General features: G+C 44.5%; 2 protein-coding genes across 14 annotated transcripts in view; one reads left to right on the top strand and one right to left on the bottom strand.

The window, feature by feature from the left end:
• The window catches only part of efr3a (EFR3 homolog A), a 93,349-nt gene extending 84,977 nt beyond the window's left edge, over positions 1-8,372 (top strand). For all 3 annotated transcript variants that reach the window (XM_082514300.1, XM_082514302.1, XM_082514301.1), the window contains exons 19-23: positions 3,467-3,552; positions 3,631-3,679; positions 4,070-4,173; positions 4,279-4,328; positions 5,309-8,372. In XM_082514300.1, coding sequence (XP_082370426.1) covers positions 3,467-3,552; positions 3,631-3,679; positions 4,070-4,173; positions 4,279-4,328; positions 5,309-5,414 — 395 coding nt within the window. In that variant the 3' untranslated portion in view covers positions 5,415-8,372. The remainder of the gene's footprint in view (positions 1-3,466; positions 3,553-3,630; positions 3,680-4,069; positions 4,174-4,278; positions 4,329-5,308) is intronic.
• Positions 8,373-11,421: 3,049 nt separating this feature from the next.
• Positions 11,422-24,952, bottom strand: part of oc90 (otoconin 90) — a 22,020-nt gene continuing 8,489 nt past the window's right edge. For 5 of the 11 annotated variants that reach the window (XM_082514284.1, XM_082514285.1, XM_082514286.1 and 2 more), the window contains 13 exons: positions 24,196-24,294; positions 24,036-24,113; positions 23,763-23,852; positions 22,299-22,508; positions 21,577-21,690; positions 21,383-21,457; positions 17,758-17,916; positions 15,989-16,255; positions 14,098-14,196; positions 13,842-14,016; positions 13,517-13,623; positions 12,612-12,876; positions 11,422-12,196 (listed from right to left, as the gene is read on the bottom strand). In XM_082514284.1, the coding sequence (XP_082370410.1) occupies positions 11,845-12,196; positions 12,612-12,876; positions 13,517-13,623; positions 13,842-14,016; positions 14,098-14,196; positions 15,989-16,255; positions 17,758-17,916; positions 21,383-21,457; positions 21,577-21,690; positions 22,299-22,508; positions 23,763-23,852; positions 24,036-24,113; positions 24,196-24,294 (2,090 nt within the window). In that variant the 3' untranslated portion in view covers positions 11,422-11,844. The remainder of the gene's footprint in view (positions 12,197-12,611; positions 12,877-13,516; positions 13,624-13,841; positions 14,017-14,097; positions 14,197-15,988; positions 16,256-17,757; positions 17,917-21,382; positions 21,458-21,576; positions 21,691-22,298; positions 22,509-23,762; positions 23,853-24,035; positions 24,114-24,195; positions 24,295-24,952) is intronic. The other 6 variants (XM_082514281.1, XM_082514283.1, XM_082514282.1 and 3 more) reach the window with 6 other exon arrangements.

The raw sequence follows: 24,952 nt of genomic DNA, 5'->3' as shown, positions 1-24,952 counted from the left end.
AAACCAAAGGCTTCACTTTGCAAAGTTGGGTGAATGGAAACTCGTCACGCTTCAGACGAGGAGGCGCAACAATGAAGTTCTTCCTTTGAATCGGTCCGATTCTCAGAAGTTCGTCTTCTATGATCGTCCCACGTTTCCCACTCATCTGTCTTCTTTGATCTTATTGGTCTTTGGCCTTTGAAATGGCGACTCCGACCATGGGGACCAGGTCTGCAAGCACTCGGTGGTGCATGAAGACGACGATAAAACTACAGTAAGACAAAGTCTGCCATCAGTCTATAACTGAAAAGGCTCTTTCACAAGAACTGTTGCTGTCTCCAAACACCAAAATTACTTGCAATCAGCAATCAAAAAAGTTCAGTGTAATCAATGCAAACCCCAGTTTTTGATTGCACACCGCATTCAGTGTTTGACGGCTTCTTTCTGACCTTGAAGTCTCCGAGTTGAGCTGTCAGTGTAAGCAGGTCTCCACACTCGCTGTGGACCCCGAGATCCACGTCTTTCACGCACACTTCTCAAAATCTCAGGATTGGATCACTTTGTTAGTACAAAAGTCAGATCCAGTGAAAACTCTCGCAGGTCTGATGCAGCCTCCTCCTGTTAGCTTCTTCTGCACTGCTGACTCACCCGGTGGACTCGGCAGAGAAGGAGAGCGAGGCTGCTGCTGTGGAGAGGAGCAGTGTGGACACATTTCTACTGTGTCGCTAAAGCGGCTCGAAAACAGGCCGAAGTAAAGCAGCAAAACAGTAAGCTTGATAACGGCTGCTCTGGGCAAGAGGTCAGACGGGGTGAGGTGGCTTTAGATCCGCACGGTGACAATTTCATTAAGGCGCAATTTACTTATCAACCCCAGAAGCACAAGTGATAACAGCATCGGTATAAAAGCAGCGTCTGAAAGGCCCCCCAGGAGGAGAGGGAGGGATCAGCTCGCACAGACTGTCCTTTCATGGCGCGAGGAGCCGCGGATCAGCACCTGGTGCTGACGTGATGTCACAGCGCCGAGCGGCGTCTGCGCGCTGACGAGTTTACCCGACATACAAAGTGAAGCCTCGAACTTGTGTTTAAAAAACATACAAGAAAAAGAAATATCTTTATAAGTTGGGGGTTAAATTTAAATTTGAAAAGAATTTCAGAGATTTTCTTCTTTAGTTTTCTTTAGTCTCAGACTGTTTTATTTATTTATTTTAATTTGTTTAATTATTTTAGAAGATTTTTTGTCAGCTTTTTTTTTTAATTTCAAAGATTTTTTTTTTAGTTTTTTCCCTAATTTGTAAAATCTCAGAATATTTCTTCTTCTTTTTTTATCATTAAAATTTTCCCTGAAGTTCACAGTTTTTCCGCAGGATCTTTTTTTTTTGAGTTAATAATAATAATAATAGCACACCCTTACATTTTTAAATACTGCGAGTATGAAAGGACCCGGGGTTTTGAGCTGTGACGGTGAAGCATCAGAGTCTGCAGGAGCTCTCGCTCTGCTCGCTCTGCTGCTGCTGTCGTCTCAGCTGAACGTGTAGAAGAACAAATATCAGGGTCTCAAACTCAAATGAGCTGTGGGCCGCCGCTGGCACCGTCATCTCATGTGACCACTTTACTGTTCATGCAGTGCAAAAAACAACAAGCAAACAAGAAAACACCCACAAATATTTCCAAAAATGTAGTGTTGTGTTTGTTTTTTAAAATGTCTCACTCTTAACTGAAGCCTTTCATTGAACTACCAAACAAACACAAGCTGCAGACAAACACGTGTGCCCGTGTGGCCCCCGGGCCGCGAGTTTGAGACCCGTGGTGTGAACAGTTTAAGTGTTTTTCACACTGAGCAGAGACCAAACCTTGAATTCATGACAGCATTTTGACGCCTGCAGAGAAACTCGCCCTGACCTTTAAACTGCTGAGCAGCTGTAGATGCGTCGTTGAGGTGCTTCGTTGTTTCAGAGCTCGATGTTGTGTAGCTGTAGATTTTCCCACCATGTGATTTGGTAACTCTGTGAAATGTTTTGCCTGCATTGCTCGTGGACCTGTTGCGGTGAGTACACGTGCTGCCACGTCTGTGTAGAGCAGTTTACCCGTAGTGCACTTAGATTGTTTACATGTGTGGAGCTTCTGTCTGCAGTGTTAACAGAAAACAAACTTTTCATGTAGGGTGTTATTAATGACATGAAGAAGTTAATCATCATGAAGCAGTTAGAGCTCAGAGAGGAGAGTGGGTGGGTTCAAACTCCTAATAAGGACAAACCAGTGCAGACCTGTTGGACTCCACCAGGCAGCCTGGTTTTATGGACCAGAACCAGCTTCGTCCAAGCTGTGCAAGGTTTCCAGCTCAGTTTGGTGGCCTCAGGATCGCCAGGTGGAGCAGTTTGCAGCTGAGGGTGAAGCTGTGGGTGGATGGGCTTTGTCTTAGAGATGGAGGTCGATCATTCAGAGGGGTCTTGGCCTCCACATTGAAGGGAGGCGGTTCAAGCATGTGACTAGGACGCCTCCCAGGTGAGCTGTTTCAGGCATGTCTAACTGAGAGGAGGCCCCGAGGCCAGACCCAGGACAGGACTCCTGAGAGACTGTGCCTCTTGGCTGGCTTGGGAACACCTTCGGGCAGGATCTGGACCAGATGGATGGAAGAGAATGAGGGACGGATGCTGCACAAGTTTGCAGGTTGATCCTCGATCATGAATCACAGCATCTCTTTAATTCCGGCTGCGCTTCAGTAAGATTAAATTCATTCAGACTGTAAATGTGGTGAGTGGGACCTTAAATCAGTGCATGAGGCCTTTAAGAGGGAATCTGATCTCTTGAAGTCCGGCAGGACCGGGCTGCATTCAGGCTCAGGTGGTCAAAGTTTTTGGAGACCGTGGCTTCCTGTCACGTCGGCTCAGTTCTATGTGTTTCATCACCGTGTGAACAAAATCTTAAAGCTCCAGCGGATCAGCCGCGATCAGATCGTTTTCCTCATTAACGCCCGCAGGACGGCTGCTGAGTCAGGCCTCTGCAAAGTTCACAGCAGAGGTCGTCGTGCGATTGTAAAGAGCTGCTTTCTGTCGCTTTTCACGCCTCGGCTGATCCGCTACCTTTCTGACCTTATCAGATGACCTCACAGCTCAGACAGTAGCTGCCCTTCTGTGGTCCTTATTTTCCCCTCTGCTGGCGATGAATACACAAGTGCTCGAGGTGCGTTTGTCCCTCGGGGACGAGTTTATCCCCGCGGGATCAGGCGGATTTGTTCCTCGTTGTATTGAAGTGGAGAAAAAGATGGAGTTTGGTGTGCGGGAGCAGAGATGTCACCGCTGTTGTCAAGGACGCGCAGATTACAGGAGCTACCTGGGTTTCAGTAATATGACAGCTTCAGTAAGCACAGTTTGATTATTCTGAAATCGTTCTGCTGGAAAGAAACAACTTTTACTTTTACGTGACACTAAAGTTAGAAATGTTTGTGGCTTTTTAAAGCATTATGTGGTGTGAATCTGTCATCCTGAAGGTGAAGAACGTCTGTCCAGGAGGCCGAGTTTCGTGGACACCGTCTCCCTCCAAGTGGACATCATTTCCAACAGCCTTCCAGAAAAGGTCTGAGTAATCTTCTTTAAAGCAGCGTGTGGTCCTGGAGGGAAACATGAGGTCACGTTTGTGTTTTTGTGTCCACAGTCGCAGCTGGCTGAGGAGATCACGTTTGAGACCCTGAAGAAGGCCATCGGTAAGAACGCGGTGACTTCCTGCTGTTCCTCATGTTGACTCTGGGTTACTTTGTCCACCAGGCAGCCATCTTCACCAACACCTCTGGGCTCTAATGTGTTCAGTTATTGATAAAAATGATCTAAATGAACTTTTAATTTCAGTGACCAGCAGAAAAAAGCAGCAAATCTGATGAAACCACTTAAAGTTTGCAGATTTAGCCTCAAAATAAGTTTTCAAAAGCTCTGATTTTATGACGTTTCAGTGAAATTTTCACCATTAAAAATATTTTTTAACCAGCAACGTAAAAGGACGAGAAGCTCGTCTCGCGGAGAAGAAAGAGCGCTCACAAACCACCACATAGTTAAGTCTCTGTTATTAAAGCAGCTCTGTGTTTGCGGTTTGTTTTCAGACACCACCGGTTTGGAGGAGCAGGAGAGGGCGAAGAGGCGGCAGGTGATGGAGAAGTTCCAGAAAGCGCCGTTCGAGGAGATCGCCGCCCACTGCGAATCCAAGGTTATTAAAAAAAAAAAAAAAAAAAAAGAGCCAGAAATCAGAAAATAATAAACTGTCAGCGCATCAGAAAAAACACCCAAATAAACTCCTGCTCACTTCTTCCAGGCAAACATGCTGCACGACCGGCTCGCACAAATCTTTGAACTCACAATCAGGTGAGTCTGTTATGCAAGTTTTCTAATTTAAATATATGAATTTAGATAAAAGTTCTTGGTGTGGTGACATTTACACCACATTAGAAAAGCTTAGGCGTGACACTAAAAGTCAAAGAAACCCAGAACACCTGGCTGATCTCCCGTCGAGCTCGTCCCCTCGGCTCTGCTGCCAGCGTCCCGTCACGTTCTGTCCTCACTGCTAAAGCTGCGTCTGTGATTTCACCACCGTGGCTGAGACGCCCTGAAGCCTCAATCACCCGCCGTCACCACAGTGTTCTCCTCAACAAACAGATGTTTGATTATTTTTGGCCCAGATGTGGCTCCAGGTGAGTGTGGCTGCCTGAGCCCAGCCGCAGGTTCACCTGATCTGCACCAGGCTTCAGGTGTGTCGAGATATTTGGAGCGAATGTGGCTCATGATAAAACACGACCCAGTGTTTTTAGGCTTAGCTGTGTTCGTCTGACATGTTCTCACTTCTTTTTTGATTGCATCGTCACATGAACACTATAACAGTCTGTTTGCAGCACGTGAACGAGTACGACGCCTGCAAATAACGTGCACTTTTCCTCATAGTCATGCTTACATTGCTAACACGGCGTTCTGGAACGATTTGAGTTTTCTTTGAGTTGCGGGTCGTTCCCCTCAGTACTGGCCGCCTTTTGAAAGGATTTTTTAGAGGAAATGAAATGCTCCTTCAGTCATTACCTGCTGTGTAGTTCTCCTGAGTCACAGCACTGTGAGTGTGATTAGACCCGGCTGTGTGCGTTAGCTGAGACGTGCACGTACGTGTGGGCAGGACTGTCGGAGCGCTGGAGGCAGTGCACAGGTGCACACAGAGACGACTTTGACAGGGACAACAGCCTAATAATCAGGTTAATCAGGTGGTTTTTGCTTCCTAAAGGTTACATTTGTGCACGTCTGCCAAACCAAAACCAGTTTTTCCTTCTAATTTAACATCTTGTTTCACGCCCCGTCACCAGGCCTCCTCCCAGCCCGTCCGGAGTGGTTTCCATCTCAGCGGGACACACCCAGCATCAGTCCGTCCCCGTCTACGAGATGAAGTTTCCAGACCTGTGTGTCTACTGAACGCACACATCCACAAACCAGCTCACACGCAACAATGAAAATGCACAGAAAGAACAACACACTCACATCTGCACTCCAGTCTCCTCTGTTCAGGTGGCCGGGATGCCGTCAGGGACGAAGTTTAAATCCTGTTTCCCGACTTGACTCAAACCTGCTTTAATCCACGCTGCTCTGATTGGTTACACTTTGTTTCCTGACTCGCGTCCCTGAAGCCAAACTGAACTTTTGAGTCACCAAGAACAAAAAACAACAAGAAAACCCATAAACTGCTTCCACTCTGAGGTTTTAGTGTATTTCTGCTGAATCAGACGTTGCTTCTCTGTTCCAGTCCAGCCAAAGCTTCACTCCTTGTACATACGCTCTTAAAAAAGCAGCGTGAGGCTCACAAACGCAGCTCCTGCCTCCTAACAACTATCTGTCTCTTGTCAGTAGCCGTCGGTGCCGTCACTGATTAGTAGGAATGTGCAATATACATATATATATATATCTATATTAGCCGTCAGCTATGAAAACTGAAATTACCTAAGTGGTGGTAGAAAGCAGTTTAGTTTCAGGCTCGCTGCTCCTCAGCTCTTCGCTCTAATCTTCAGTCTTTGCTGTTTAAGATAAAAGTGTGTCACAAATGACTCCAACAACCAGCTGAGTTCTTATAAATAAATTCAATGACAGCAATACTCGAACTGCTAGGCAGCGACACTCTAAAGCTGAAGAGTCGACGTTTGGACGAGTAGAAATGGGCTCACTCGTGTTTGGTGATGACGTGATTGTTTCTGAGAGGCGTGAGTCTGTAAGAGGAAGGTCAAGAGGAGCGTTCATGTCCATCAGCTCCCACCTGAGACTCTATAAAAGATGGACATAGTCAGTGTGGTGTCAATTTAGTGGGGAGCTTTGACATTGGATTACCAAATGGTGGAACTAAGACTGTATACTCCACTAGTACTACTAGTACAGTAGCCACAGGTGGACAAAATCCGAGACATCAGCGTCTGGTTTTGAGCTCCACATTTGGAGCCTCAGTGTTGAGGTTTTCGATGATGTCATAATGTAGTCACATGATCAGAGCAACCATGTCTCCTGTATCCAGATGAATTATCAAAAAAACATTTTTTTTAGGATGTAGTCATGTTTATTTCTGCTGAAAGCTTCAACACGAGAGTCTGAGGACTGTTTCACTGCTGGAGTCGCCCTCAGGTGGCCGTGAAAGGAACTGCAGTCTTTGGTGCTTCCATATTGGCAGCTTAATGTTACAGTAATGAGGACGTGATTTATAAAATGAAACTACAATCTGAGCTCAGTGTTTACTGACGTCTAAACGCAAGAAGGCCTTTGGGTCTTATTGTCAAAGAGTTCAAACCTTTCAGATATGGAAGCTACATCCATCTTTAATATACAGTCTGTGGCTTTGACGATGGTCCTTAGAGAAGTTGTTGTAAAGTTTGTGTAAAGTTCTTGTGGCGGGGCTGATGATTTTAGAAAGGACTCTAAACTTCCTCTATTAAAAATTTGGGGTTAATATTCTCAGAGATTGCAGTGAAAATATCACAAAAAAATACAAATGTAGCATCTTTTAAAGAGTTGAAGTTTATTCCTCAAGTATGAAGCAGTGCAGTTATGATCACAGTTACGGGCCTGTGTGTAAGTAAAATTAAAGCTACGCGCTCTTTGTTTGTAATATTTCCTGATATGAGGGGGAGCTGCAGGCAGCGTGTTGGCTGCAGATGAATCTGATCCAGCTCCTTGACTTTGCGCTGTAGTCCCTGCGCACGCCTGCTTTCCATGAACGAATCAGCCGCCTCACAGCTTTGTTGGCAGCCTTAAAAAAAACAAAAAAACAAAGCTGTTTCATTGCCAAACACAGAAGTTTGATTTTAAAACGTCTCAATCTAAAAAGGCTGTTGTTCGTATCCCGTGAGGAGCCATATGGTGGAGCTTTTCATTCCAAAACGAAGCGACCGGCAGCATCAAAGTTAACCTCCCCGCTGGACGCATTAATATTAATATCCATCCTCAGCCCCGGCGATACAAAGCACTGACATTTTGGAGGATTTAATCATCCTTGCATTTTCAACAGTTATCACAGGGCCGTGATTTATTTCCAAAACAGGTTACAGGAGGCGCTCTGGGAACGAGCTGTGATCTGTAATAGCAGATGGTTATCAGTGTTTTCCTCTGATCTGAGCTCAGCGTGGGAAGAAAATCCCTCCAGTTGGAGGAAGATACCTGCTGCCTCTGTTTGGTGCGAGCAGCTGTTGGAGGCTGAAGGTCGGCGCTTCCTTTCACTCAGAGCTGATTGGTGTGTTCGGCTCGTCGGCGAAGGAGAAATGAGTTTCTCGAGCGCTGGTTGTGTTTCTGAATGAGAGATGCTGGCTAAGCTGGAAGTCTGTGTTTGGCATCACCAACACGAGCCTCACAAATCTGAGAAACTTTGTTAGTAAATGTGTGTTTTTCAGCATCGGGTCGAGGCCAAGCAGTTTGTGAATGTTTGATCTGGATACGTGACAAGTGGTGCGACTGTCCCGATCACATCGCAGCGTCACATCTGTACAGTTGAGCCCGTGCAGCTGTTTGGACGTGGATGCTTTAATGTGCAAGGCCAGGGTCACGAAAGCTGCAGGACATGAAGCAGAAGAAATTCAGAAATGAAACGTTGGCTGCTCACGGAAAGTCGACATAAATACTGATGCCAAATTTTTAGGGATTCTTTTTCTTCTTTGCTTATATTGTAATTTTTTTGTATTGAATATTGCAGAACGTTGCGTTGTGATCCCGTCGTTATGGTGAATTACTCTATACTCCACTTCCTCTGTGGAGCCAGCAAAGCTACAACAAAAACAAAAATTTAAGATTTCAATTGATTTCCCATCAGTAGTTCTTCTGCAGATGGAATTTTAAAGCTTCTCAGGTGTGCTCGGGTACCTTCTTGTTTTTTTTAAACATGGTCAGTGACCCAGGTCTGGGGTAGTGCCAAACAGACTAACTTTAAAAGTTAGAGCAACTTATTATAGAATTTCGACTGCCAGTGGAGGTGGAGAAAAGAAGCTGATTGGCACATGATGTCAAACAATGTTACCTAGGTGGTTGCCTAGGGAACCTGATAGCCACAAGTAACCAGCTGTCACCATGGGCAACAAAGCGATGCACTGATGGTTGGATTGTGTGTCTGGGTACAAACTTACTACAGGCTTTTAAAAGTTCACGACCAGCATCAAGGTGATAAACGTGACCCTTACCTTGCACATCAAAGCAGTCCCACTTTACTTTCCTTTACCTTCACGGTTGCTGACCGTTCATCTTCTCCGATTGCCGCTTATGTATCGATAACCAGCAACAGGGTGGGTTTGACCTCTTAACATCCATCGGGCACCAGCGACCCGGTCAGGGTTTTGTTGTAGCCAAACGCCAAAAAGGCACATTTTTGAGAAATTGAAAGGTCTTAAGGTCTTTAACCAAACCCTAACCGGATATAATCCAGTGGCTGTTTGGAGGTGAAATCTTCTGTTCTATAAGTATTACATGTCTAATCATTGTACTGTGTGAAACGTAGGTTACAGAGGACTTTTTACTGGAAACGATGAGCAGAGCAGCCTGAACAAGCGAAAAGTCTCTTGCTGGTTTTTTTTTCTGTGCAAATCTACGCAACATAATGTCTTAGCTTTAAACTCTCGTGCTTTAACATCGTAGAATCATAGCTTTTAAAAAACATGCATTATATGAACTAACTGCATGGCTCTTTAACTTCAGTCATCGTCGTTGACCCTCCGAGGGACGGGACTGGGATCAAAGGCTGAAACTAAATCTAAACGAGCTCTTTAACAGCCGGATCCTGAAGTTGGGCTTTAGAGAAAAGTCGGGTTTAGATGTGGCTGGAATACATGATATCTTCCTCTCATGAATGTGTCGTCGCAGCAGCATATATATACATATATATCATATATTTTTGTACATTTTATGCATCACGTATCATTACATTGTTGCCTAGCAGAGATTTTAGAGGTTGGGAGATTTCTTCTAAGACGAGGACAAAATGCTGAATTCTTTATACTCGTGTACTTTTTTGTTGTTTACCTCGATGGTTCAGGTTTCAGCGGGATGTTGCAGTGTGGGGGAGATGGTCTCGTTTTTATTTTTTCAACTGTAGATTCTATTATACCATTTCAAAAATAATGAAAAATGAATGAATATTATATGTAGAGCCAGATGTTGGTTATTTTTGGATAAAGGAGTAAATCAGTGCAATCTGCTAATGTTAAGATCCAGATTTATTTTTCTCTAAGTGGCGGCTCAGGCTCAACCTTCAGACCTGAAACTCTCAGATGGTCTCGGTTGAAGAATCGGCTCCAGATTCACTAAAATCATTTAAAATTGGGTCCACAATAGTCGGAAAACTGTATTCCCATATGTGACCACGTTCCTGACTATGCTTACAAGTTCCTCCTACGTTTGAAGACCATCTCTTGGTGTTCTTCTCCTGGAAAACTCCTGTAATCTGCATAAGCCTCAAACGTTGGTTTTTCTGTTAATCAAGATTTCCGGTTGTCCCAATTCCACCTTCAATTTGCCAGAGGTCGGATGAATGTCCTACAAGAATTATACTGGGAAAAAAGTCCTCTGCTTTTCCCAGATTTAGTCAGAAGAAGCACGAAAAGATGGGTGGGGGTTGCAAAGCGGCTTGCAGATGCTGCTTCAGCCTGTAGGCTGGTTCAGTGGACCAGTTCAGGAGCTCGGCATCGTGTCTGAATTAATGCTAAACTTATTGACAGGAAATAACGGCTACAAGGGATCGTAGCCAAGCGCTTGACATTAATTCCGACTTTTAATTTTGATTCAACGGCACCAGCATTTCCACAGATTACTTTAAAACTCGTATCTCAGTCAAATCTGATGTTCACTGGAATTAAACGCTCACGGATCTGATTGGAAGTTTGTTTTTTCGTATACACGTTCATCGGTAGCGATATCAGTAAAGCCGTCTAAACCTCCATGAAGACGTTACAGGACATAACTAAACGATCGTGTTTGTGGGAGGAGCTCACCTTCAGACGGGTTTTGTGAATCTGGATCTGAGTCTGTGTTTCTGAGCCGAAACGTTTAAGACCGGCTGATGTGAAGTCTGTAAATGATGTCGGAGCAGTCGGTCTGCGAACGAGCCGCTCTGCTACTTTTGATAAATGTTCAACCGATTCAGCTCAAGCAATCATTCAAATAGTACCAGCTGATGTATTAATGAACTTTAAAGTAAAAATGCTGAACAGTTAATAACCGTTACGGTAAAATATGATGTTGTGTTTGCACTTTGATCACTGTGTACCTGGTACTATAGCAGAAATAAATCGGCACCGATGTGTGTTTGGTACAAACAGATCTTAGAAGTATTTTTGATGAAATGATCTCTGTGGAGCTGTGAAATGTTTCCCTCCTGATTGGTGATCTGAGTCCTAAAACTAAGACAAAAGAAGAGAGCAGAATATTCACATGAACTCTTCACCTTTCAAGATGGATTTTTTTCCAGCTGTAAAATGTCAAGAACAAAAAAAAAAAAGCTTCCGATGTTCTTTTTTATGTTTCTGATGCATTTTTGTGCCAGTTTTAGAGATTAAAGGCGTCGCGTCCGTGTTCACAGTGACAAACTTGCTATAGCTCGGCTTTGTTTCAATCACACTGATGGTTTTAACCACTAGATGGCGCTGAGGCTCCCGCTGCTGCTTCACGCGTTCACCTTCATTGTTGTTTTGGTGCATTTCTTTCAACTTTTCATCTCAATGACAAAACTACAGCTACGTGACCTCAGCTGCTTCTGGAGCCTCAAGTGGACATAAGAGGAACTGCACTTTTCCCAAACCTGGATTTGCTGTTTGCACAAAGCTCCAGTGAGTCAGGAAGTATCTGAGTTTAGATTATCTTGTCACGTTTGATTAATTTGGTCTTAGAAATTCAAAGGGACTTCCTGAAACATCTCAGTTCCCAATCACGTGGAACAGAGAAAAGCAGGAAACGTAAGAAGCTGGAAGTAGTTTCATGTTTTATTTTCCATTTTGATTCATCGACTGAGCAAAAGCATAAAGCGTTCAGTGCACATTATTTCTGTGAAGCTCGGCAGCAGCAGAGCATCAGCGCTTCATTACAAAGCCTCTATTGAAATAGAAAAATGTGCATTGAGATTAAAGTGTTTCTATCAAAGCTGTTGAGTTGTTGTGTCTTTATTACTGTCGGCTCTCTGAACCAATCAGAGGAAGATCCCAGAGAGGCGTGTTTGCCGTCATTTATTCAACAGATTCATTTCATGTGTTTAAAAAAAAATCAAAGTAAATAAACTGATTTTCTTCTTTTTTGAATCAAAGATGTCAGAAAACATTGAGTCCAGCTTGTGACACAGCAAGGCCCCAAAATGACTTCACATCACGACTGTCACAGAGAAGGAATTCTTTAGCTTCTATTTTTCCTCCTCCTCTTTCTCCGTTTCCTCCTCCTCTTTCTCCGTTTCCTCCTCTTCCTCTTCTTCTTTTCCATCTTTCTCCTCCTCTTCCCCCTCCTCCTCTTCTTCTCCACCCTCTTGTTCTTCCTCCTCTCTGTCTCCCGGTTGCTGCCCCTGGCCCTGCCCTGCACTTGGCCTCGGGTTCTGGGTTTGAACCCCGCTGAGTGTCGGTCGCTCCCCGCTCTCCTCACTGGAGGCAGCAGGAGAAGGAGGGGGAGAGAGAGGAGGAGGAGGAGGATGTGTCAGGTCTCCGGGTGATCCAGCAGAAGGAGTCGACTTCTCGGCGTCCTTCAGGTGGGAGCTGTCATGGCTGCAGAGAGAGATTTGTTTTTAATTTCATGTTGTTTGTGTTGTGATATTAGAATATAAAATTAGGACCTTACTGCATGAAAAAAAAATTAAAATTATCTATATAATTTTCTTTATTAACAAAAACAGTGAGATCTTCATTTTGTGGTTCTCTGACGTTAGCGTCTGCAAATCTGTTTTTAAATGATGTAAAAGTGGAAACAAAGTAGCAGCTGAAAGATCAAAGGATCTGATAATCAGCACGGCACTGACGGGACGAACTTTGTGTCGGTGTTTGTTGAAGCTCCATTCGATTACATGGAAATATTCAATAACGCTTTATTCCAAATGTTGTTAATTTGTCATCTTCGTAGTTGTTTGAATCATCACTTTCGCACACGTTTACCTGCTTTTCCTGCTGTAAATAAAAAGCTCACCTGTGAGGAGGTTGCAGAGGTGGAGGTGTGTTCGCAGCCGTGTCCTCCTCACTGCTGGCGTCCCCGACCTCCATGTCCGACTCCTCGCTGGACTGGGGGGAGACCCTCAGAGGTTTGGGGGGTCTGCTGGCTCGGCGGCAGGGGGGCGTCGACCCGTGGCACTGCGGCGCCGGCAGGCTGTGGTTAAAGTGTGCGGCTGCCATGCACTCTGCTGTGGTTTTGTCGCATACACACTGTAGTTTGTCGCACACAGTGACCCCCTGACCTGAGCAGAGTGAGGAGGGATCAGATGGAGAGGCCAACAAGCGCTTTAGAGGTCTAGGAAGTCAAATATGATGATGAGCTTTTTTAAAAAACAACAACATCATACTGCAAATCCAGGCTGTCGTAAGGCTGCTGTACCTGGAGGCACAGCAGCCTTATGACAGCTGACCATTACCCTGGAAGCAAGGAGAGCTACCACCTCGCTCCTCCCTTCACGTCTGGTAACAACGCTCAAGATGCCAGACAAGCCGAGCTGACTACACACATCATCAGGTCCCATCAGCTCTAATTTATACTGGAGGGGAAAATAACTCATGGCTCTCCAGGGATTTGGTAATACCCGTCTGATCTGCTAGCAAAGAAATTAATTATAGCTAAATGTTGGATACACCAACAGAAGCTCAGTATAACGTTTCATAAACAAAAAACACGAGCTTTTCAGAAAACATGCATCTGCAGGAAGACCAGAGAACCTCCCTACAGTGGAAATCATTTCTCACGAGATTTAGGTGAACCGTGTTTTTTCTTCCTCTGTGGCAGCTGCAGGTTAAATGTTTACATTAATATGAGAATCAGGTGTGAAACTGATCTGATGTCAGCAGTGCAGCAGACTTGGGTTTCGAGGGATTTGCCGTACTCACATCGTGGTTTTGCGTTCTCACAGGAGATCTGAGCGTTGAGCTTCCTCTCCGGCCTGCAGCCCATCGAGCTGATCTGCTTCAGGCAGCAATGATGGAAGAAGCAGCACCTGATGGAGACCAGCAGGAGTCAGTCATCAGGGTCTCTGCAGCACTCGCACACTTAAACTTTGGACCATAACACCATGAAAGTATGAAGGATGTGAAAAGCAGCAGATGTATTTGTGCGCTGATAACTATCGCGCTGTTTTGGAGAATCGGGTAACCCTGACGCAGCTGTGGGCATCTTCATGGACAGTCCCGATCCTTATTCCTCGACACAGCTCACCTGTCCAGCTGATCCAGAGGCTGACCGCCGCCCTCCTGTCCACAGTAGCAGCCGTACATCTCGTACTCGTGTGGGCAGCGTCCCGTCAGGCAGTGGAGCATCTCCCCCAGCGCCGGCATCTCCCGCCTGGACTGACCGTCGCTGGCGTACACGCTGAAGGAGCGACTGCATTCTGCTGGGAGGATGCAAAGATCTCAGCTCAGCCATCAGTGAAGAGCTCCACTCAGACTTTGGAAGTGCAGCTATCCGTGGTTACCTTTGGTGTCTGGCTGCAGGTCGATGTCAGTCAGCCCAACAGACTCCAGCAGGGACCAGGCGAAGAACGGCACCGCCCTCCTCTGAGGAGCGAACCAGTCTGCCAACAGAGAAACGGTACATTTAAAGAAGCGTGACCTCCAAGCAGCGGCCGCGAGCTTCAGAAGAGGATGAAGAAGCACTGCACGAATACAGAGTCAAAGATGGTTGACATTTACATGGATCTGTGGAACTTAAGTGCAGTGAAAAAATACAGAAATAAATTTCAAACGCAACTCCCGGTTTGATGATCAGGTGAGGAGCACTGTTCCACATTTAAAGCGTTGTAGCTAATGGTTGGTCCGTAATGGATGAAGCTCCACCCAATGCGTTACCATCCCCTCACATGTCAGCCAGCAGGATCCTCAATCGTTCATCTACTTTGTTGTAATTTTGCCAGTTTACAAATCACTAAACTTTATTGATACTCAATCGTCTCTAGGTGCTACTACACTCCTAATCATCTTGTTTGGAGGGCCTTAAAGACATCTGCAAGAATTAAAGACTTCACAGTATAAAAAGGTGTTCCCATCGCCTGGCATGGATCCACTGATGTGATTTTTTTAAAAAGCCACATTTACAGGGCTGCAGGACCTGGCACTAAAGGTTCTGGAGGAAATTGGCTTGAGACGGCTCCACCAAACTGTCATCTGATGAAAATATCTGCTGTTTGAAGAGTGAGCAACTCAAGCTGAGCTAGAACGGAGCTGTACATTTGTGCAATACCAGTTTTTACCATAAGATGGCGCAGTGAGTCCACGCGTCCCACTGACACTATAAAACAGGGACGTAGCTATGGTAACATCACCCGATTGTTTCGGAGACTCAAGATAAGCGTTCGCACCATCTTGTTGAGGAGCAGCGGGTCTGCCAGTTGAACCGAATGCTCATTGGCTAATGACTTGTGCCAATGAAAATGCAGTTTGACACTACAGCTAATCCTCCTTTTTTTTTTTTTTTTAATGCAACCGAGGATTTACTAAATTTATTTGCAAAAACATGACCCAGAATGAGTGACGTGCAGCTACACCGTCGCCATCTGGTGGCCTCCACATAGATGCAGGTTTAAGGTACTTTTGCCTCGGCTTAATTTTTCTGACCTGGAGCTATGTCCATATTTTATACTGTTTAACCCTGCAGTCATTTACAAACACTCTTCTTTGATGGCGTCCTGGAAAAGGAAATGAGCATATAGCGCTAATAAGAAATATCAGCAGAGTAACGACACACCTGCTTGTAAAACGCTGCCCATTTCTGCGTTTTTGTACTTAAAATTTCAAATATTAGATTCAAAGTTGGGAGTTTCGGTTTTAATTTTCCTTTTTATTGTGACTATTCTTCTACATTTATTGAACAGCTTCTGCACAGCAGTCTGTTAACATGTCTTTTCCACAGAGTTAAAAACAATGTTTTTCCTGTTTTATACCTCTGAGCTTAAGAAACCAGTGTTTCAGCAAGTGTAATCTAAAAAAGCCTCATTCTTAACCCCATCAGCACTTAGACGTTTGCTGTGTGTTCGTGTGTTTGCTCCTTTGGGGATCTTTCTCTTCCTATTTCGCAGCTTAGACCTCGATATTATTAAAATAACGTTTATTGTTCCTGTCAGTTATGAGCCTGGCTGTCATTACAGGTCACAGATTACTTAATTTAACTTCCATAACCCTTTGAAACATAATTAACTTTATTGAACCCCTGAGAGAAAAATGCTTAATTTATTCATTTCATCTGAATTTTCATTTAACCTGTCGAGTCAGAGAAGAACGAAGAGGTCAGACAGGAGAAAGGCAGAAGGCCTCCTGATGGGGAAAATGTTGCATTTTATGAAGTTTAACCAGCATCTGGTCAGACGTTACCGTCCGAGTCTTTCTCCCGCGAGTCGTCCTCCTCTCCTCCTTCCACACTCGGAGGTTTGACCGTCATTGTTCCGGTCTTTTCCTCGGATCCAGCCTCGGCAGTGGAGTGTGGCGGAGGTTTTAAAACCGCTGCTGTTGTGCTTCGGGTGTGGACCTCCCACCGCGGTGTGACGGAGGTGGCCGGTCTCCTCTGTGTCGTCTCTGCGATGGTTCTCACTGTAGCCGCTGATGAAGATGTGGTTGATGCAGATGTTGGGAGCGTTTCACCTGAAACGACAGAACGGTAGCTGTCAGCTTTCTGCAGGAATCCCATCGTGCAGGTTGACTCACTGAGACTTTGAGGAGCACGGCCCCTCACTGTGAGAACGTGATTAAAAGTCTGCCCTCACATTCGGACAGTCACAGGTTTCAGCTCCACACAGTGCCTCTGCATGCACATGTAATGCTGCTGCTGCTGCTGTACAGGAAGCTACTCTCACATTCCCATAATTCCACTCTGCTACCAGGCCTGATTTGGTCGATCTCACATTCAGGGTCATCTCCTCGTGCACCTCTGGTCTGTGGTGGCTGTCTTTAGATCTCCCCACAGACGTCCCGTTAGATTCTTTTTACTCGTACCTCTTTGAAAATGCTGAAACTACTCCAGTCTGTCAAAAAGCTCATCCTTCTCTCACCTGCAGCAGATGGCCCCGCCCCTCCCTGACCCTGGTTCTGTCCGAGGTTTCTTCCTGTTAAAAGGGAGTTTTTCCTTCCCACTGTCGCCAAAGTGCTTGCCTTGGGGTGACTGTTGTTGTGATTTGGCGCTATATAAATAACATTGAATTGAATCGAAAATCCTTCTATTGTTTTTTTATTTGGGGGAGGAGGACAAAGTTGGCACCAGTCACCAGTTCAGGTCATCAGTTTTACCCTGGAAAATGATTTAATGGCGTACGGTGAAACTTGCATTGGCCTGGTCTCACTGAGAAGATGGTAAACAGAACACAGACAGCTGAGGTTTTTCACTTTCTGATCTCGTATATCAGATTGTATAAATAAAACTATAAATGTTTAAAGCCACACAAACTGAAGTCCATCTCCTTTAGTGGGTGGCGGTAGGAATCTGAATTACTCAAACAAGCCTTAGATCCCTCCTGTAAAGTCAGCAATCCAGCTACCCACTGCACCCATGGTGTCACAGTTTGTAATGTAACGCAAAGGGTTGTTTTTTTTTTTAAAGAAACAGAAAATGTAGAGTCCAGTAAATGAGCCTAAGAGGTTAAAGGCGAGGGCTTACTTTAGAATAAATAAGTCTAAACTTTGACTGGCAGTTACCCTGATGGATAAAGTTAAACACTTCTAGCTAAACTGGAAGCTGTCAGTCTGAATCCACCGCAGAATCCGTCTTTAATGGGAAACTTGGAAGTCTCCTTCAGTGGACCGCCCGCTGTTCTGGGATGAAAGCACAACTTTCAAAACTGTAAATCTAAAAACAAACAAAAACTATTTTTGTGTTGAAATGCAACAGAACAAAAAGAAATGTGAGAAAACGTGCTGTGAAGATCACCCCGGAGGCTTTGTGGCTCCCCTCGCTTCATTTAAATATTCCTCACCCATCTCTGATGAGCCGGCTCAAGCAGACTCCTGCAGATTGAAGTGATCCTGACATTTCATGGCACAGATGCAAATTTCAAAGACGGTGCAAACATGTCATTAAATTCTCACACCCACAGGTCGGCTTAAATGCTAATTCATCCCCATCGGGGCAGGGCGAGCTGGGCCTTTCTCACCTTGACTCTGAAGACTGAAAGCAGCAGCAGGAGGAAGAGGAGGTGTGGCATCTTCCTCTGATGAGTCATCAGGAGGGGTGGTGGTTCTCGCTGGTTTGGTTTGTGGGAGCGAGCTGCTGGTTGAGGCCTGTGTTGTGACTCTGGTTGTGATCTGTGGGCCTGGGAAGCAGGTCAGAGTGAGGAGTCCCTCCCTAATCAGCCCTCCTGACCACTTACAATAAACTGAGAGAGCGAACATCGACTCCTGCTTCAAACTCCAGCAGAGGCTGATGTCTGAGCCTTCACATGAAATTCTGCGACTGAGCCGGTCAGGTGAGCAGAGCGACCACGAGGATGCTCAGAATGTTTTTTTTTATTTCCCATCATCACCCACCGGCTTACTGTAATGCTTTGTTCTCTTACTGAGGAGAGAGATCACCTGGACAGCAGCTGAAATAAGAAACCAACCACGCTGTGGCGCTGACACGTGTGCACGAAGGTCTGTTTGTTATCGTAGTAAAAATGTAGCTTTGACTTTGTTTTTGGTTATTCAGCCTGTAACATGAAGCAGCGTGATTAATGAAGCCGTAATGTTGTGAAACATGCAGGAAACACTGATTTTGAACTTTGTTTTGGGGCAAAGTTGACAAAACGGTGAATAATTTTAGTAATTACAGCTTTTATGTACTCAGTGATCTGATCTGTGCCTCGTTCTGCCACAGACTTTTTTATTTTTGTCACCAAGTGCTGCTCATTGTTGAGTTATCAGGTTTATTTCCATGATATTTTCAGGTCTGTACCTTACAATATTAAACTAGATGACAGTTTTATACACATTAAAAGCCAGAAAGTCTGTCGCTCAGTAGGTGATGCAGCTTTGCACTTTCTGACTCTGTGGAAAAAGATTCAGGGGAGAAAATAGCTGCACAACAAAGAGTACACTGTGGGGGGAGCAGGAGCTTTTTTTCCTTCAATGAGTCGCTTTAAAGGCTGTGGGTGAATATGCTGGTGACGGGGTCAGCTGGCCTCTGCTGCCGTCTCAATAATTGCTGTGTTCACTTTCAGTCTAATAAAAGGAGGATTTTTTGGGAAGCTGCAGGGAGCTCGCACTGCTCGCTGTGATATACACTGATGTGTATGCTGACAGCTTGCTGTGTTGTTACATTGTGAATATTTGTCTCTGATATTAAAGTTCAACTGCACCTGCGGTTGGACCGAGCACTTCTGGCATGTTAAAATAATATCGTTTATGTTTGTCTGCACGAGCAAAGGACAAACTTTTGTGCCAAAACTTAAATATTTTTGCAAATGCAATCATCAGTGTCGCTTATTTTAATGATCTTCTGTTGAAGGTAAACCTTTCACCACCAGAGGGCAGCGTTTTAAAGATGATTAGATGTGTTTTTGTGCGTGCACTAATGTTTTGATCCCTGCCTCTGTCTTCACCAGACACTTTGCACCATCTTGTGGTTCACACTGGTATTACACTAATGTACAGCCCAGCTTTAGTTCAGCTTCAGCTGACATCTCTTTAACGAAGGACACAAACGTTTTGGACATAAAGTCCTGCTGTTTGGGGGTTTTTTTATATTCTGTTCGCTTGTAGTTTTTAAAATACCCAAAAAGTGCCTTTACATTTACTTTGTCAGGTTGAAGTTGAATTATTCTGTAAATGTTACAGTGGCAGCAGTAATAAGACACCAGGCTTCAACATGAAAACCCTCCATGCTGATTCTTTTCCCCACAAATTGCACCTCGACTAAACCACACTGGCTGTTTCCCATCTCACTAGTTCTCCTGAAATTGTAAAGAACGTACATGTTTGTTAGTAGGAGGCTGATGTTTGAGAAAAATTGCTGGAAACTGGGGAAGTTTCACCAGGAATGAAGACTAGAAACGTGGAAACAGCCAAACTGAGAAAATCGGTAGCTCTGTAGAGCACGTAGCCCTTTCCTATCTGCAGCTGCCTGATATCGGTCATCTCATCCAGCCCTCTGCCAGAAAGCCAAAGAGCAAACATCCTTGAATGTTTCGCTGTACATTAAGGTCAGATTTTTCCTCCTCCGAAAGTTTCTGTAATGAAATGCCTGCTTGTTGCTAAAGAAAAACAAGCTGACCTTCAGCGGGCCTCGGAGAGCTCGTCTCCTCTCTGACACCTCCCTCCCCTCTCTCCTGTGAAGCTGGAGGTGGTGCTGGTGTTAATGTGAAGCTGACACCTCCTCCACCTTCTGAAGAGCGCACAACACAAAGGCTGTCAGAAGTGAGACGTTAATGCAATCCACTTGATTAACGCCGGCATTAAAGAAAAGAGCTGGAATTGGTCTTTTTTTCTTTTTCTTCTTGAAATTAAAAATATACCCGGTGATTTCTGAGCGAGCGAGGCCCCTCAGACACCTGTCAAAGCCTCGCTGTGTAATTGCAGACGCGAGGAGAGGAAAATAACCACTTCAATAGTTACATGTTTTTTACCCGGCAGCGGGGTTGTGACACTCGATCAAACCATTTGGCAGCTCTCGGTGTGTTTGTGAAGCAGCGGCGAGGAAAGAGTCTAAATCCGAATCACGTCTCTTTTATTTGAAGGACAAAGACTCCCGGTGAAGTGCCTGCGTCGATTAGAGTCACACCTTACTCCTCTGTGTTGTACAACTTAAAAACCCACAAAGGAGTCGCACAGACTCATTTTATTACATGAAAAGACAAACTGTATTTAAAAGATGGAAGCAGCCACTGTGACATGGCTTACTGATTTCTGGACTCTGGCCTCACTGTTAGCATTCTGAAAAACTGCAGATTTTCATAACAAGTCACCATAATTGAATATGATGGTGGTTGCTAATGTCAACAGCTAAAGCTAACTAGCTCGATTGATAAGCATAAACTGTAAACTTTCACCTTCCCTGTACATGTGCAATGGTTTAAACCATTCATAGAGACCAAAACCATTTCTGCAGCAGCATGTTAATATGTTTATTTCTGCTGTATATGTCAGTCTACAGCGACTGACACAATTTTGGAGCCTGCCTCAAGTGGACATTAGAGGAACTGCAGCTTTTGTTTTTTTTTGCTTAGGCTTCATTTTTCAGCATAAATATGTCATAGTTTGTCAAATACCAGGGGGTACTACTCCATCCTGTTATACGTCGCAGTACGCAGGACAGAATATCCTTCCTGGCCATCCTTATAGCGAGAGGGCCAAAGTTTAATATTATGACAAAATTGTACGTACCATTTTTATAGACCGTGCATGTTGATATAACAGTTGATATAACTTCATAAGGGAAGCTGCAGAATAGCTCAAAGGAAAAATATGCAGTTTAGAACGAAGCAGCTAAAAATGAAGCAAATGTCAAAAACTGCAGTTCCTCTAGTGGCCACTTGAGGCTCCAACAGTGAGTCAGTCTGCATGTTCACAATAAGAAATAAAGATGTTCACAGCTTGATACAGTAAACAGTTTTGGTTTAAACAGTTGAATTCCTCCTAACTGCACAGAGGGCTGTACAGGTACCACTTCCTGTTAAAAGGAAGCTCTTTCTCCCCACTGCAGCCAAATGCTGCTCCTAGATGACTGTCTGCCTCGTAGTCTGATAATTGTTGGCAGTGGCACTTTATAAAGCTGATATTTCTGTCCCCCTGTGACAAACTGACCTGTGTGAGGAGTTTTCCTTGGGGCTGACGGTGTTGCTGCTGTTGTCATTGTTGTAGTTTTGAGCACATCAAAGACTGAGGATGAAGAAAAGAAACATGAATATTCAAACTTCCCAATGAGTCCAACTGAAGTCTTTTGGGACTCACAAAGGCCTGATTTATTCTTTAGTTCCCGTCATACAGTATGAACTCACAGTGCTCACCAGACTCTTGCTCCTCTTCATTGTCGTCCTCCTCTTTCCCATTTCCTTCCTCCTCAGATGACTCAGAGGGACTCGTGGTGGTTGTTGTTGAGGCTAAGATTAAACCTGTTAATAAGGAGGCAAAAGAGCTTCATTTCAGTGCTTTATTTGACTTCTGGTGCTAAGACAGAGTCTCACACAAGCTCAGACAAGGGCAAAATACAACAATCTCAATCCAGCCAGTAACTACAAAGAAAAATACCCAAACAATCCAGAGTCACAGGAATTCAGAAAAATAAAACTACATAAATAAACCAAACTACTTGACAGCTGGTTAAAAATTCATCATGCTGTGCTGATTTTTTCCATTGTGAATGAATCTCCTGTCTCCATAAACATGTTTTGAGGGGTCATCATGGCTGTGCACCGGGCCTACGAGAGCTCTGCAGACTGTTGTACATGTGTACCGCCACCAGAGGGCAGTGTCATGGACAAACAACTAAAGCTCTTGAAATAATTAAAGATACAAATGTTTGGAACAATCTTTGGTTTGGCTTCATTGTAACTTTCTCATATGGACAATCTAATCTTCAACTCTCTGGGGGTGAGGGCGGTGCCACCTTAAGCCCCTGCTTTGACCACACCCCTGTCCTTTTAATTCTTTTTGCATCATCTATAATTTGAGATTAAAAAAAAATCAACACATCATAAAAGGATAAGTATTTCTTCATCACCTGTCTCGGCTGATTCTTCCACGGCTGCTGATGTCAGCTCTCTGGGAGTTGTAGGAGGAGTGGGAGGAGTCGATGGTAAAATGTGACCGAGCGGCGCTGATGCTCCCGTTTGATTCACCTGTGCGTTTTCAGTGGCGGAGCTCAGTGAAGAAGTCAGCTCGGATTCTGCTTCAGTTGGCGTCTCTTCGCCATGAAAGCGCAAACCTGAATCTGCAAGAGATAAAATTATAACGTCATCACATCACAGATACTCTGTCTGTATTTTTGAAGTCCTGTCTCACTTCTCTTGCCTTCGGTGTGCCACAAGGTTCCGTTTTGGTGCCTTTGCAGTTTCTATCCTGTTGTTTCTGCTCCCTCTTCTGCACATTTTGACACTTTTAAGAACATTTCTTGTCACTGCTCTGCAGATGAGGTTCAGCTCTGTTTCTTTTAAACCCCAAGAGGTTTCTAACCTGCAGATCTTGCTGAGACGCTATTAAAATAGAGGGTTCAGTCATTTTCCCCCACTTGTGAAGAGAAAACAGAAACAGTGTCTTCTTGCTACATTTGCTGAATCTTCTTTTAGGAATCTTAATTTCCTGAAAAAGGAACATTTAATCTTAATTTTTGACTCACCTTTCAAACAAAAAGTAACTTTAGAGTCCACTTTAAGATTCTGATTTCGACATTTATCACCAGCGTACAGTACGCCAGCAGGTCCCTGAGGTCATGTGATCAGGGCCTACTGGCTGTACAGCGTATGAGGCTGGGAACTAAAACAGGAGGAGGGTTTGCATCAGTCCACAGGCTTTTCTTGAAATCAGTGGTCTCTTTTAAAAGCAGCTAAAAACTTCTTTTTAAACTTGCTTGTGGGGTAACTTCATCACAGACCCAGTTGGAACAAACACACTTGTGAAAAATAAGACTCTGGTGTTTAATCAGGTTTCAGAGCTCCCTGTGGGCTGTGGGGCTGGAAGCTGCCCACAGGTGTGGAAGGAGGTGACCTTGAGGGGGGAAATCAGCCACTTTTAATCAGTTATGCTTTTATGATTATTAGTGATCTGTATTGTAACTGCACCTTGCATAAATACTTTAGTTTTGTTGCACACAAACAAAGTCAGAGACACTAATATCCATTTAAAGTTTGACTGGATGAAGTTGCAAGTTTCACTTTGGAGTACCACAAAAGAGAGATTATGATTAATAATATTTCTGCACATAAAAAGCCAGTTTAACGAAGGTTTTTCTGGCTCCAACTTGCACCCGAGAAAGTTTCCTTTCTTTTTTCTTCTGTCCACAGACGAGGACATGTTCCTCATTTAGAAAATCTTTTATGAATTAGACGCCGGATGAATCACTGCTCAGTTATGGGATCATATAAAGCACACCGCGTCATTGAAATAAAAAGAGCTGCTTTATATTAAGCCCGAGGCGGACGTTTGTATTTATCAGTCGTGATCGAGACGCCGAGTGTTTCTGGCTCACCCCGGCTGATTGCTGGAGGATTGTGGGTCATCTGATCCCCATTTATCTCTTCCTGCTCGAGTGCTTCCTCTGCGGCGCTCTCATTCAGATCTGTAAAAGCAGGAAACGTCTGAGCCAAGTGAGTCATCGAGCAGCAGGAGTCGAACAGCGGGGAAATTATTTCTGCTGTTTTGGAAGCTGTCCGCCGGTCAGCATCTAGCAAATGTAATCTGCTAGAAAAGTACTAGAGAGAGGATGGAGGGGAGACGGTGAGGTAACCGAGGTAACCGTTACCTTTAGAGATATAACTCAGGTGTGTCATCTCTGCCTCTTCCACCTCTGCTGCACCTCCTGCGCCTTCCTCAAGCTCCTCTGGAAAAATGAGAAATATTAGGATAACACGCAGATGGTGCCGAGTTAAACCTGTGGCCCGAGGGCCAATTAGAGGTCATACCAGCAGGCATCAGCGGCGCTGGAGTGCTGAGGTTGTACTCCATGGCCTCGGTGTCACTCTGGTTATCCACCCTGCCTGTTGTTGGTGGGTCCATCCCTGCTGAGGAGACAGTCACAGTTCATTCATCTGTCTGGGATGCAGGTAGATGTTTTCTGGCTTTATTTAATGTGTGAGTCTCATTTTTCTTTATTTACTGAATGAAATGTTCACACTGAGGCTTTAAAAGTGTGGACACCAAAAGGCAACGAAGGCTGGCGCCATCACTGAAATAGAATATCAAGAATATCAAGGCTTAATGTTTTCTGTGTCTGTCTTAGAACGACAGACTGATGGGTGCATGTAGCTGCCTGCTAAGCTTCACGCTTTACTAACCGGAGCGACTAAACTGAACCTCGTAACCGTGTTCGTGCTATTTTTAGGCGATTAGTTCTCACACATCAGATCATGATCTGATTTCATGATCAAAATTGTTGTTTTCCTCTTGGTTAAAGACCAAAACAAGCTTCATTAGGAACTTCTGATTGTAGACGTCTGACCTTTAAATGGCAGTGAGTAAAAGCTACCATCAGACTACATTGTTAAATCTGTTTTTATCAGAAAAGGAAATCTGTTTCCACTCCATTAATTCTTAAAGGAAGTGGAGGGAGGTCCATTTTATGAGCACTCCGAGTTCAAGGCTGGAAGCATCTTAAAACTCTCCAAAACCTGAAATTTCACTTTGTTCTGCTCTGGAGACGTGCAGAGTTGTAGAAAGTAA

This window comes from Aulonocara stuartgranti (assembly GCF_965226115.1).
Source record: "Aulonocara stuartgranti genome assembly, chromosome: 18".
In the NCBI taxonomy this organism is placed as follows: Eukaryota; Metazoa; Chordata; class Actinopteri; order Cichliformes; family Cichlidae; genus Aulonocara; species Aulonocara stuartgranti.
Note: the sequence above shows the minus strand (reverse complement) of the source record. Positions and strands in the feature narration are given on the sequence as shown.